At 38.5% G+C, this 13323-nt stretch overlaps 3 protein-coding genes and 5 non-coding genes across 8 annotated transcripts; all 8 read right to left on the minus strand.

Moving 5' to 3' along the window:
- Positions 1-210: 210 nt before the first annotated feature.
- rpl13a (ribosomal protein L13a) lies at positions 211-3422 on the minus strand. The gene is made up of 7 exons (XM_023393795.2): positions 3340-3422; positions 2548-2620; positions 2184-2249; positions 1837-1938; positions 1099-1184; positions 819-878; positions 211-465 (listed from the first exon to the last, which is right to left on the minus strand). Exons 1-7 carry the CDS (start codon positions 3358-3360, stop codon positions 256-258), a joined length of 618 nt encoding a protein of 205 aa, XP_023249563.1. The 5' UTR covers positions 3361-3422; the 3' UTR covers positions 211-255.
- Positions 615-690, minus strand: LOC111644808 (small nucleolar RNA SNORD50). Its single transcript, XR_002759817.1, has one exon. It is a non-coding gene; the product is annotated as a small nucleolar RNA SNORD50 (small nucleolar RNA).
- On the minus strand, positions 945-1025 carry LOC111644811 (small nucleolar RNA SNORD34). Its single transcript, XR_002759820.1, has one exon. It is a non-coding gene; the product is annotated as a small nucleolar RNA SNORD34 (small nucleolar RNA).
- Positions 1287-1363, minus strand: LOC111644812 (small nucleolar RNA SNORD50). The gene has a single exon (XR_002759821.1). It is a non-coding gene; the product is annotated as a small nucleolar RNA SNORD50 (small nucleolar RNA).
- On the minus strand, positions 2041-2121 carry LOC111644810 (small nucleolar RNA Z195/SNORD33/SNORD32 family). Its single transcript, XR_002759819.1, has one exon. It is a non-coding gene; the product is annotated as a small nucleolar RNA Z195/SNORD33/SNORD32 family (small nucleolar RNA).
- Positions 2322-2401, minus strand: LOC111644809 (small nucleolar RNA Z195/SNORD33/SNORD32 family). The gene has a single exon (XR_002759818.1). It is a non-coding gene; the product is annotated as a small nucleolar RNA Z195/SNORD33/SNORD32 family (small nucleolar RNA).
- A 928-nt stretch (positions 3423-4350) lies between the features above and the next one.
- Positions 4351-5783, minus strand: atp5if1b (ATP synthase inhibitory factor subunit 1b). Its single transcript, XM_023393783.2, has 3 exons — positions 5645-5783; positions 4881-4993; positions 4351-4624 (listed from the first exon to the last, which is right to left on the minus strand). The coding sequence occupies exons 1-3, from the start codon at positions 5711-5713 to the stop codon at positions 4483-4485; spliced, it is 324 nt and encodes a 107-aa protein (XP_023249551.1). The 5' UTR covers positions 5714-5783; the 3' UTR covers positions 4351-4482.
- A 746-nt stretch (positions 5784-6529) lies between these two features.
- Positions 6530-12009, minus strand: zmpste24 (zinc metallopeptidase, STE24 homolog). Its single transcript, XM_023393804.2, has 9 exons — positions 11580-12009; positions 10532-10678; positions 10102-10305; positions 9432-9584; positions 9102-9243; positions 8831-9006; positions 8436-8540; positions 8054-8197; positions 6530-7966 (listed from the first exon to the last, which is right to left on the minus strand). Exons 1-9 carry the CDS (start codon positions 11685-11687, stop codon positions 7742-7744), a joined length of 1404 nt encoding a protein of 467 aa, XP_023249572.1. The 5' UTR covers positions 11688-12009; the 3' UTR covers positions 6530-7741.
- Between the last annotated feature and the right edge of the window lie 1314 nt (positions 12010-13323).

Raw genomic sequence — 13323 nt, forward strand, 5'->3', positions numbered from 1 at the left:
AACTGTTTCCAACTACATTTTGAAAACTAGACCCAAACACCTGCATGTGAATGGTACCTTCTTTCTTTGGAGTGTCCATACTCGTTCAATAAAATACATCTGCATATATGCTAGTGTTTATATTCAATGTAACTACTAGAATGTATGTCACTGCAGATTAACCATTATCGCAACCATTTTCAGTCGTGAGGAATAAAAAAGTCAATACACTTTCTATAAACATGTATTTTACTTTATTGGCCAGAGAAAGTCATCTCAGACGAGGACTCCATATTGTTTCAGAACGTCTGTGTATTTTGCAATCTTTCCCTCAACGTTCTTCTCTGCCAGCTTGGTCAGCTTGATCTGTGTCTTTTTCTTTGAGTACCGGAGCTTGGCCTTCTCCTTTCTCTTCTCCTCCAGGGTGGCTGTGATAGCCTGGTACTTCCAGCCGACCTCATGGGCGAGACGGCCGAGGAGGGCGAACTAAGTGGGAGGGAGAAACAAAAATGTTTAAAATTGCAACAGTGGATATTTTCTTTAAAAAAGTGTCACACTTCAAATAATATTTCCTTTAACATGTTAATTAGTTTGTGTTTAAAGTTCCAACTCAAAGCACAACTTGTTCCTAACTCAACTCAGCAATCAGATCCGTAGAGTTTGTCTCATCATTAGATGATCAGTTTCGGGATAAAGAGCTCATCATTGTCAAGTACGAACTGTTGTAGCAGGTGAATTGAAGCATTTTGATTTTATCCATGTTTGCCAATTTTACAGCCAAGTAAGCTCTACACTTAGAAGTGTGACTAATCTCATTTAGTCTGCCCTTCAAACCTTACCTTGCGAGTGGGCTTCAGACGCACAATCTTAAGAGCAGCTGGGACAACCATGCGCTTCCTCTGTGGTAACAAAAATTCAAAAATCAGATAAAGAAGCAAAAGGCACACCTTCGCACTGATGTGTCAGCATGTCTCAGATATTTTTTTCTTTTCATGGTCATTGTTCAAACAAGGTAGGTAAGGTAATAAAATGACATCACAGACAGCAGAGTTGAAGCCATATGTATGGGCCATACAGATACATATAATGTGGCCCTTGGCTGTTGAGCGAGATCATCACCTTGTCATAGGGTGGGGGGATGCCGTCGAACACCTTCAGCCTCTCCAGAGCAGCCTGTCCTCTCTTGGTTTTGTGGGGCAACATGCCTGGTTAAGCAGAGAGAAAAAGGTTAAATACATTGTCAAATAGCAACCAGTGCAACTGTGTAAAATTTTTATTTGTCCTAGCACAAGTGTAAAACCTTGCTCAACTCAGCAATCAGATCCGTAAAAGTTTGTTTCATCAATGAATGATCAGCTTCGGGATAAAGAGCTCATCACTGTCAAGTAAGGAATAACTTGTGCTGAGGCAAATGAAGGCAAACCTAACACTATACATTAAGTCAGCTCTTAACTAAAACCTGTATGTGACTCAGTACTGATATTTCAATCCAACACCAGGTCCTTGTTAAGTTCTTATGATTCATGGTTTAAGGAAGCACAACTAGACCAATAGGACTCCATTTAAGCAAACCACCTTTTATATATTTCTAAAAAACATTGTAAGTTACACCTAATGCATGTCCCACATGCAGCCCACATTTTAGAACATACTTACTCCAATTGTACTAAGCTCAGGAAATTGAGTTCAAATGTAATAATTTCAGTGAAGTGCTTTCAATGTATATGCATATCTTTCACAGGATGGGTCCATTTTTCAGTTATCCTTGTTACATTCTCAGTGCAAGAACCTTTCGTCGGTATTGAAATAATTTTGTAATCAAGTGGTTAGTTATGCAGAGTGGTGCCACATTTTCACCTCTGACAGTCCTCCAGAAGATCCTGCTAGGGGCTCTGAAATGGTATGGTCCACGAGAGGGGTTGGTGTTCATCCTCTTACGCAGAAAAGCCAGGTACTTCACTGTAGACAGGCACATGACACAGAAATACTATAAAACGTTACTAAGTTGAAAATATTTCAAGACACTAAACAATGGTAACCATTATTCCAGTAAGTAATGCTGATGTCTCAGATGGTAGTGCATGTAAGGTATTCTCATGGTCATTGAAACTCGAATTATAGTGGTAAAACATCATTGACAACAAGCATGTTAAAAAAGCACAATGAAAACCACTTAATGTGAACAGACAAACATCCCTACTTACGCTTGTTGCGGTAGAAATTGCCAGAGATGTTGATGCCTTCACATCTCACCACAACCACTTTGTGTCCTATAAGAGATGAAGACAACAGTTTAGTGTTTGGACTTCAAAAAATACAGACATGTTGACAATCATCCGCATTCCGTCTCAGATGGTAGTGCATGTGAGTTTTCTCATGGTCGTTAAACTCAAGCTATGTAAGTTAAATCATCATTGACAGATTGAGGCCACACAACAGCTTTACACTCAATGTGCTGTTCAGTTATTTAAATATTGTGTGCAAGTGGTTACTAGACAGTTTTAACAAACAGATATTAACCAGTCAGCAAGTTACATCTAAACTTCTTACACAAAAAAAAAAACTTACCCAGGAGAACTTGTTTAGCCACAAGGGCAGCAAGGCGGCCCAATAGATGGCCCCTGCCATCAAGCAGCAGAACCTGCAAGTTTGAAAGACAAAGTGGTACTACTGTATTACTCGCGATATAAAATAAAAATCAAAATCAGCTTGAAGGGTTACATTAATCAAATCAGAGGAGTGCTTCACATTTGTCAGTGCGGACTGACAGGTCACATTTTAATCCTGACTATTAAATCCAAGCAGAAACTGCAAAACCTGCACATTTAAAACGACCAGTGGTAATTAGAAACGTTAAGGGACTTTGAGAGGTGCATTGCAGCCCCCATCAGCCTTACAATAACTGGCACATGGACATGAAGAACTTACCGATTAAGCTAAAACGTTAGCTTAGCATCAACGTCAAAGCATGGAGACACGTTGACTGTAATTTAGACCTAAATGAGTCGGGTGAATAGTTCAGTATGGCACCCTCGTATGAACAAAGTATAGGCGCCTTCAATTATAGTACATTTATCCATACCTCACTAAGATTTAAACACAACCGGTACACACGTTAAAGCAACCAAGCTAACAGCATTGAATCCTTAGGGAAGCTGCCATGATGGAAGGCATGTACACTTAGCCAAGGCTAGCCGTCTTCAACGTTTTAAAATCTAGTCTTAAAACAAACACCGAGCAAATCAACGATTACACCAAGTGCTCGAGTAGTTATCGCCCGCAATATAGATGTAAAAAACAAGACTTCACACGGACTTAAAAGCAAATATAAGGCATTATGATTCAGCAGCAGTTCCTCACCTTATTGAACCGGTCCGCCATGATGTGCGAAAAGAAAGATGCACGGGGTTGCTCGTGGTAAAAGGCAGGGGCACAGCGGAAGTGACGACGTATATATTATTTTTCTCGCGAGATCTGTGTATGATTTTTTTTTCCCCATCAACTTTCTGTTGATTTTATAATATATTTTGGATGTGAAGACTACAATGTTTAATTTTATTGTCAGAACGGATGCTTTTCTAAAAAATAAAAATAAAAAAAGACAATATTTTCTTTTTCTTCACGATTTTAAATATTTTGTAATCTCTGAAATTTTATAAAAAAAACAAGTATCTGCATAACTAATTATTCTGCATTAACTGCATCTAGAATTCAATTTATCTTATCTATTGTATGTGTTAATTCAGTGTGTTTTATTTTATCTTAGGTGTCATGTCTTTTATATTTTGTTTTTCCTTTCATAAGACTTGATCGTCATTTCAATTCACAATGTTTAATACTTGGACTGTGATGAAATGGAAATTTATAGAATAAAGTCACTGCTGGATGGAGTATTACATGGTGTATATTGCTTAATAAATTTGTGATTGATCAAAGTGCCACAAACATAGTCAATAGCAGCCCATTCTTATTCTTATGATTGTTTGTAAAATGTCAGAAAACTAAACTTAAACGTTCATTGACATAAAACAGTAAAAATCAGCAAATCCTCACATTTGATGAGTTGAAATTAAGGAATGTTTAGTAATTTTCCTTAAAATATTACTTAGGCAATTACTTGGTAATCAAAATTATTGAATTCTCTGTTGATTGACTTATAACAACACTAAAAGATAGAGTTACAATTGCCATTTAAATTGCAAACTCATTCATACAGTACACAGTAAGATTCCTTGATTTTGCCATGAAGCGTTACCGCATTTAGGTTTTTCAATTTGGCTTTTTACCTGTAACATACTGCACACTGATGATTAAGCGAAAAGGTTGAGAAAGGTGTACAACTTAGGTCAAAGCATGCCACGGAAACAGTAATCATTTTATGAACGGCTTTAATAACTTTCAAGCATTTACAGAACAATCTCTCATACATTCATGTCTGGCCGGGTGACACAGTGGAGTGTTTACTGAACGGTGAGCAAACTGGTTTTTAAAGGAAGGTTTCACTTAGTCGTCATGCTTCAGCTTCCTGATCTTTCCCTTGTGGCGGTCAATCTCACGCTGCAGACGTTCAATCTCCTTTTTGTGGTGATCAATTTCCTCCTGGTGGTGCTGCTTCAGCGCAGCTAGCTGCTCCTGCTCCTTACGCCTTGCGTTTAGATGGATAGATATGGCAGCAGGTGACAACAGAGAAGAAAAAGGATTAACAGTGAGAACAGGGGAAGGGAACAAAGAGAATGGATAAAGAGACACAGAGAGGAATCAGGACAGTAAGAGAAGATCATAATAAAAAGAAAATTGTAAGTAACTGTAATTGTCACTTGTAAGTTAAGCAAGAAGTAGAGCTATACATAGAGCCAACACTCTGTCCACATTTTGTTTCTGTAAAAGACAGAAATACATACTTGAAGTACATCTCCTCCTCAGCGGCCTGCTTCTTCCCCATGGCTCCCCCTGCCTCTCTGATGGACCCTCCACCTCCACCACCTTTTCCTGCACCTTTACCCAGCTCACCCAACTGAGCAATTCAAAGAGAAAATGTTAGGTATGAACATTCAGCAACAAATTAGAGCCTTGGTATGGCTTCACATTGTACACATTTCTTTAAGGGACGGGGGCTTCAAATTACACCGTTTTAAAGTTAATATCTCTCTTAGGTTTTGTTATCTAGACGTGTCTATGTGATATTAAGGTAGTTGCAGCCTGTGAAAACCAGCCTGTTCTGAAGGTCAAGATTCAGATTATTGAATGAGGGGAAAGGGCCTCTTTGTTTGCCAGGTAATAATAGAGACAGGAGGTCGTTGGAACAGACTAGAAACTGTTTCTGCAAAAACAATGCAGCCAAGAACTCGGGACAGTTCAATGGTTAACACGCAACTCCTGGTATTTTACTTATTCAAAACTTGTTATGATTAAAGTAAATGTCTGCTTATTAATCATCAGCACTGTTGTTTGTACAACTGATCAATGTCCTAAAGCTACATTACTACACAATTCCTCTGACCTATAATCATGTCAATAACAGTTGTTCATCTATTTACCATAAAGGTGAATTTCAGACTGGCAAAACTAATAGGCTAATTCATTTTAAATGATTCATACACAGCAATATAACGTTTAACAAAAGCCGTGTATTAATCAAATGATGTGTTTACTGGACGTATTTTACCTGGTCGGACGACATTCTCAGCTGTGAGTTGATAAAACTCCTGATGTTAGGCCTCAAAAACCTCGCCATGTTTGACTCTCACGTGAGAAAACAGCATCGACACTGACAGTGCTGCTTGTCCTTGTCCATAAACATAGACCCCTGGGCTGCGCCATTATTATCACGACAGGGGTCAGGGACTACACGAGCATCACGTTGGTGCTGTTGGAAACGGAGTTAAAAAGCAATTCATGTATCATATACTGTTTTTACAGTACGCTGCCAAATTTGAATTTATATACATGACAAATAAAGTGATACAGTGTAAAGAAAAACTGTATCCCATTTTCGTAATGGTACGGTCTTAAAAATGGCCAGCGTGATACCGCACGTTCTTTTTAGAACTGTTAACCCTACGTTGATATTAGACGTTTATTTATTTTTTTATTATTTACTATTAAAACCAAAGAGATTTTACCTTGTTAAATCAAATACAATATTATCCGCATATCATATACATACATGCTCATTTTCTGGTACAAAATATTATTTAGTTTTCTTTAAATAATTCGAACATTATGTTAAAACTATTAAAGTTATCAGTGTGTAACACTTATTTCTTTAATTCATCTATATCAACAATTTTTTCTTTGTCATGCATTACTTAAATCAAACTGTTTAAATTTTTCATGTTCAAGTTCATTACTTTTTAAGTTATAAAGTAGAAAGAAGTCATAAGAGAAAGACATTAAACTACAATTGATTGTGGTGTACTAGTGAAAGTTGTCAAAGTTAGACAGTATGTCATGTATTGTGTCATAAAATAGATGCTTGCAAATGCAATCCCATTTAATTTTCAGAACTATTTAAAAATAAGATTAAAACGAGCATCCAGAATAAGAGAAGTGCTTTGAAGGATTTTATTCAACGCTGCAGATAAAGTACACAGTCCCCTCTCTGAACAAACCAAGCACTGGCTTATGTGGTGGAAGGACACTCACGGACCCCTTCCCCAAAGTCCCCTATAAACACTTTGCTTACCAGGCAACTCTGCGCTCACTCCGGCCCAAAATCCAAGAGAAGAAACTAAAAAACACCATATCAACTTAAAATTTCAAACCACATTCAACATTTTTCACAATTCACTTCATACGTCGATACGCTACTCATCAAAGTTACATATGTACAGGTATGGTTGCACCCTTGTCGGCAAGTGCTTTAGAAAAAGTAAAACAAGATCTCCCCCCAATGCATGTAAAAAAAATTCAAATGAAATTTTCTGCACTGCTGTATTCATAATATTTCCATTATCTGAACACAAACAGCAATAATTAGAGGCACTCACATTTTTTCACTGTGATAAAGCATCTACATAGTTCCTCTTGCAAAACTGTGAATTTGATTTGATGACTGGATTAACATTATTCTCTTGAGTTTGCCCGGAGATATTGCGGAAAAAAAAAAGAAAAAAAAAAAGCAACAGTTGCACTTGAGAGACAAATCTAATTCTGGCCTGTGTATCTGTAAAAAGTATTGTCATGAGTTGTAAGAAGTTACCATGTCTGTAATTGTTTTCCGTTCTTTAAATTCACAACAAATAAAACCCTCTTTACTTTTGTGCTCTTAACAGTTGGATGCCATGTCTGCATCACAATAGAAACACACAGATGTAGAAAGTAAAATTCCAGGATTTGCAAATTCTGCCAAATTCTATTAGTTGCGCTTCAACAAAGTTATAGTTATGTCAAAAACTAAATTGCGTGTAAAATGTGACCAGGACTCCGACATTTGCTTTTTTTTTTTAAAACACACATTGCCCAGATGTATTGCTCTCAGCAAGTGCATATTAGCTCTAGAGAAAGAGCAGAGACTTTCAGTACAGGCTTATGATTTTTTTAGGTTGCCTTGTTCTGATATGTTTTGGTTTTGTTTAAAATAAAGTTTCAAAGAGGAAAAAAAATGGAAAGAATGGCAAATGAAGAAAAGACTAAAACAAGATAAAACAAGATGAGGGGGTGCAGTTGGGTAAAGAAAGGCCGAGGTGCATCACAGGGCCAGGAGCGGTCTGCGGAGGCCCTTGGGAGGAGGCAGCGGTTGCCGCTCCTCCTTCCAGCCCCGTCAGTCCTGCTTGACGTTGCCCAGCGCTCTGAGGCGCTCCAGGAGGGGAGGGTGGGAATAGTGCCACATGGAGAACAACCAGTCAGCCACGGGGAAGCCCAGGTTGTCCTTGTTGAGTTTGATGAGGGCAGAGTAGAGCTCGGAGGCTTTGCCCATGCCACGTGCAAAGGCATCTGCCTGGAACTCAAACCTGCGACTCAAGACCGTTAGACAGAAGGACAGGAGCTGGAAAGACAGACGCAGATCTGTAAGTTATGAAATATATAAACATCTCAAAAGACTGGTATATTGTTTGTAGAATCTCTTAGTCACCTCATTATATGGGGAGAAGATGAACTGGAAGATAATCATCAAGCCTATTAGTGTGGGTTGGCTGTCATCGAAGCCAAAAGCTACAAACAGCTCCTTACGTCCAATCAGAGCAGCGAACAGGGAGAAGCACAGGAAGGAATTCATCTGCAGAAACAAGAGTCAGCCGAGGTTATATGCATATTAACTTAAATCTGTATATATAATAAGTAAATTCATTTGGTCAAATTCAGCATTTAATCGAATCCATTTACTTTAGTGGGATATATCTGCCTTTGCTCTATCTGTACAGAGGTCAATTTCATGCTGTTGGTACAGTCATTAAAATGGATTAGAAAACTTTAAAGAAAACGGAGGTAAAAAGATAAATTCATAAAATCCCAACCTGACTGATGACAATATTCTTTACAGTATGGCCAAGCTTCCAGTGTCCAAGCTCATGACCCAAGACTGCAAGGATCTCTGGGTTGTTGCAGCCTTGTTTCTTGTTCTGTACAAATATTTACAAGAGAACAATACAACTGTATTACCCTGAAAGACAATTCACTTCTATTATTATCATTACTAATTCTGACACTCATGACTATAAATTCAAGGCTTTGTTTGGTCAAAATCAAGAAGTAAAAAAGCATGGTCGACAAAATTAAATGTTCCACGGACAGATTTTTCTCAAAATGAAAGACTATTGCCATTATCAGGTACTGTCAAGACCAATTAAGGAAGCCTTGTTTATGTCAGAGCAATAAGAATTTTTCTGAATGAAGTTTATGGCTATGTAACCTTGGGCTTGGCTTTCGCTTCACTGGATGTGTCATCGCTCTCTGGCGGCTCGGGCTGTGGCTCTCCAGACTTGTTTAGAGGTGAGTAGTCTTCCAGCAGAGTGTCAAACAGCACAATACGTTTGTTCTTGAAGAACCCATAGAAGTATGCATTGCTGTGTGATGAACGTTTGGAACCTGAAAGTATGGAAGACATTCAACATATTTTAAAAACTTTCAAGATGGTAAACAGGGGTGTAAATCCATGTACAGGCGTGCTGTGTTTACTTTACCTTCTACAACGTAAACCTTTGTGAGGGGGAAGCTGATACTTTTGGCCATAGCCTCAATGTCTGTCTTTAACTCTCCTTCTGGCAATGGAGTGAACTTGTCAAACAGGGGAGCAATGTAATCAGCATAGATGGTAACAAGTACCTAAGAACATAGGAGAAGAGGAGATGAATTATGATGAAGTGGTGGTACCAAACAACTTACGACAGCACAACCCTGGAGTGACCAATCTTTGAGTTACTCTTAATTACCAAGCTACATGTTCCCTTATTTCACAAAGATGCCTTTTGTACAAGTTCAATATTGTTTACCACGGTGAACACATCACTAACCAGAGAGACAGCCAGGGTGAAGAGCCAGGCATAGATGAAAAAGTAGTCTCCACCAATCTTGATGATGTAGAGGAGCAGCGAGGTCACAGGCAGCAGGATACACTGGGTCACAACAAACTTCTTTACCGCATCCTTGAGGAAGAACCCCAGCGTCTGAGAGGAAGACCAGACATTAATATAAACAAAGACAATGGCCGATGACAAAGAAAGAGAGAGTCAGGATGTGTGTGCATTTGTTGGTGTGACAAACGGTAGCCTGGGTTTTAATGTGGCTGTGAAGTTTGTAGCTTTAAGCGGTCTGTCATATCAGATACGGTAGATTCTAACAGTGACAACCTTTCATGATGGATAATATCAAATTGCTTATAGAAACTTCTGTCTTGTCCTGCAGCATTATTTATCATTTTCTGTCACCCACATGTTTATTATGTCTCATACAGTCATTGTTTTTGCCAAAATACGGCTGAACAAACTACTTCTTCTGCAGCTTTGGAGCCCGTAAGATGGTGATAGTGTGACACATCCCTCAGTCAATGTTGGATCCATGTCGGCTCCAATCTATTCATCCATCCAAATCCAACTGATCACAGCTGCAGTTCTTCCTGAGAAAGGAAACTACAAACAGCCACATTCAGGTCTACAGAGGGTCAGTGCTGCTCAGTCGGTGTACCTGCTGATTAAAGCCGTGCTTCTCCTCAATGACAAAAGTATTGTACAAACTCCAGGGAAGTCCAGTTAAGGCACTGAACAGGGTAGCAAGGGTCAGAAACACGAGGGACTGGGTGATCTCGTACTCTGGACTGAATCCTAAGCGAGTTGTCACAGAACCAGCGACGCCCCACAGAAACGGGATTCCACCAAGGAGCAGGATCAACTAAAAAGGCAATGAAAGCTTTATGAAGAACATATTGAATATTTGGCACAAACATGAAGACACTAAGTTAAACAGAACATTCATGGTAAGATGATCTGGCTGTCCCATTCCACTACAACTTAATGTGACAAATTAAGACATCACCCATCCTTGATGTTAAATGACAGAAAACTTATAATTATAAAGTCAAATAATCTATGTGTTTGAAACTGCTGGTCGCTCTTACCGTGCCCTCAGTCTCAGAGTAGAGTCCAGACCAAAAGCTGAAGTTGCTTTTATCCAGCTGATAAAGTCGTGACTTCTCAAATGTTTCAGAATCCATGATCTTCCCTAGCTCCTGTGGCACATGTGTTGTTGATTTGTATATCCTCCTCTGTAGAAAAGAAAGATCAGCAGCAATGTTAAATCTCAGTACATAACAGTACAAACAAAGGGAACCACCTTGTCAAGTCAACCTACATATTACAGCTTCTTTGTTGAATTCAAACATTGTCAAATATTTGGTGATATGAGAGAAAACGGGTACAATTTTTTGTTAACAGTAAGACACTTAGCAAAACACTCCCTTTGCTAGTCTGATACCACACACATTCACACTTTTATGTACTTCTTATGTTAAGCTTATGTAACATAAACATGAAATACATAAATAAAATTAATAATACAATATTTTTTCATGGATATATTGCACTACCTATACAACAACCTTGTATGAACAATTTTGTAATAATATGACCCATGTATAGACAGTTTGTTGTCCAAGGCTTTAATGTATATTGTAGCCATTTGTTTACATATGTAACCTGTGTGTAGCTGTATTTGTCCTCTCCTGTAAATACTGTCTGCACTGTCTCACAGTACATAAAGAGCTGCTGAAAACTAGACTTATCTTTTTGTATGTGTCAACAAGTTTGGCAATAAAAGTTGATACTGATTCTGACTTTTAATTGAGCCTTCTCTGCATTATGTTCCGTCTCAATTCCCGTTTCTCAGGAAAACCAAACCTTTTGCAAACATAATCACAGATGCCATATCACCGTGACTTAACCAAAGACGCTATATGTGTAAAAAAAATCATTGGTTTTCATGTTATGTGCACCATTCATTTCTAATACTCTTCTGTTTGCAAGAATTAACCATCACATAAATGCATGTCTTAAATTACCCAACGGTATCTTATTTCAGTTATTAATGTATTTCAGGATCGAACTCAATAATACACATTCACAAAGCAGAAACTCGGAAGCTGATACCAACACTTATGACTGACTTACCTGTCTGTAAGAAAGGTATGCCTCCCATAGATACACTGTCCACGAAAACCCCAAAACAGCATAAAATATCTGCTTTTCGACCGGGAGGTCAAATATAGTTTCAACCATGTTTGCTCTGTTGTTTGTCTATGTTGTTTGAGCAGGGCTGACTAGCTCGGCAGGCTAACGGTAGTGTTAACGTTACCCAGTCTGATTAGTATATTCAGGCTAACAGCTACTTAGCTCCCGCTCCACACACAAACAAACAGAAACACTTTGAAGTTGAATACAGGGAAAAGTGCCCCCACGTTAAATGGACAGATACGGACTAACGTTAACTCGGAAAACGCTGCATCCAGTTCCCATCCCTAAGTCAAGGCTTTCACAGCTAATATCTTTCCATTCATGCGAGATGTGAGCCTGTCGGTACGGTGTAGCAACGAATTCCGTCCCCACTGAAACATCTACTATGACTTCACTTCCGCAGCCGAGGAACTCACCGAACAAGTTAACAAAACGTGTTAATAGCAACTCTTAAGAGTTAATACCCTCACACAAAATTTGGGTAAAATGTAGCTACTTGAAATATGGCTGGCTTTTACTTAACATTGAACCCAAACGTTTTAAGATTGTATCCACTGCCCAAAGGTTGCAAAAATAAATAGTCAGATCTAATAAATTCGTCGCAAAATTTCTCTAATAAATGAGACAGCCAACATACATATGGCTCATGTTTTGGCCAGAGCAAATGCGGAACTGCAGGAAGGGTACTGGGTGGAAAGTTCCTCATACTCAGTTTCAAGAGCCAGTGAATGCTATAACGCTACTAAAATCAATCACAGCAAACTATAAGAGGCCGTCATTAAGACACAAATGTCAGCCTGTAGGGCGCGCGGATCCCCACCCCTCTGGAGAAACTGTGCCACACCCAGTTTATGTACAATACCTGTCAAAGTTATGTGCAAGGGTCTCTCAGTGAATTGTTTAATGGAAAAGCATTCTCAACTATAAATGTGTTCAACCTCCGTTAGCATCTAATCATGAGAAATACTGCAGATGAGCTATAAGTAAATAAGCAAATATCAGCTGCTGGTCTCCTATTTACCCCCACACTCCCCCTATCATGTGTATAGTATTCCTATGCTTCAGTAATACAGGGCTTGAGGTTTCAATCTGATTAAAGACATATTTACTTAAGAATATATACTTCACAACCTTTGCTGTCATTCATCTAATGTAGATTTTTAAATTAGAATTTGGAGGAACCCTCTTCAAGACTGATTTTGTGCTTTACATTCAAATACTACAGAACAAACTCATAATTAGATATGTTTCCAGAAACTTACATCCAAAACAGTGAACCTGGGGCTTTGAGGTCCCAGGACAGTTAGCTGTAATCCAAGCGAATCTACAAAATGAACAGGCTGGTACAGTGCAATTTGGGACAATAAAATATGTAACTTCAAAACTTATCATCACACCTTATAAATACTGAACTATTAATAGATCATCTGCCATCATCATGTGAAATATGTTCTTGAAATAAGATCTGAGACAGATTTTCAGTATTTCTTCTGTCTGTTCATTACATTTACATTATTACATGTTTATGGTTTTTGATTGAGTCTTCCTAGCATTATCTTCTGCCTCAACATCCTGCTTTTAGAGGAAATCCACCCAATGTGGCAAACTTCCCGGCAAATGCCATTTCACTGTGACTTTAAAAAGTTGGTATATAAACATGTCAATTACACAAATGAGAAAG

Source organism: Seriola lalandi, unplaced genomic scaffold, assembly GCF_002814215.2.
Source record: "Seriola lalandi dorsalis isolate HSWRI2012SDOR001 ecotype SW California unplaced genomic scaffold, Sedor1 jcf7180002054942, whole genome shotgun sequence".
Taxonomy (NCBI): domain Eukaryota; kingdom Metazoa; phylum Chordata; class Actinopteri; order Carangiformes; family Carangidae; genus Seriola; species Seriola lalandi.

Excerpts from the sequence above, each read along its gene's own strand:
- rpl13a (XM_023393795.2), bottom strand. The coding sequence starts at position 3,360 with ATGGCGGACCGGTTCAATAAG. Across the intron at positions 2,621-3,339 it reads TGGCGGACCGGTTCAATAAG|GTTCTGCTGCTTGATGGCAG; the intron begins GTGAGGAACTGC and ends TCAAACTTGCAG. Across the intron at positions 2,250-2,547 it reads GGCTAAACAAGTTCTCCTGG|GACACAAAGTGGTTGTGGTG; the intron begins GTAAGTTTTTTT and ends CATCTCTTATAG.
- atp5if1b (XM_023393783.2), bottom strand. The coding sequence starts at position 5,713 with ATGGCGAGGTTTTTGAGGCCTAACATCAGGAGTTTTATCAACTCACAG. Across the intron at positions 4,994-5,644 it reads TGAGAATGTCGTCCGACCAG|TTGGGTGAGCTGGGTAAAGG; the intron begins GTAAAATACGTC and ends TGAATTGCTCAG. Across the intron at positions 4,625-4,880 it reads GAGGAGGAGATGTACTTCAA|GCGTAAGGAGCAGGAGCAGC; the intron begins GTATGTATTTCT and ends TCTAAACGCAAG.
- zmpste24 (XM_023393804.2), bottom strand. The coding sequence starts at position 11,687 with ATGGTTGAAACTATATTTGACCTCCCGGTCGAAAAGCAGATATTTTAT. Across the intron at positions 10,679-11,579 it reads CATACCTTTCTTACAGACAG|AGGAGGATATACAAATCAAC; the intron begins GTAAGTCAGTCA and ends TCTTTTCTACAG. Across the intron at positions 10,306-10,531 it reads ACTCTGAGACTGAGGGCACG|TTGATCCTGCTCCTTGGTGG; the intron begins GTAAGAGCGACC and ends TTGCCTTTTTAG.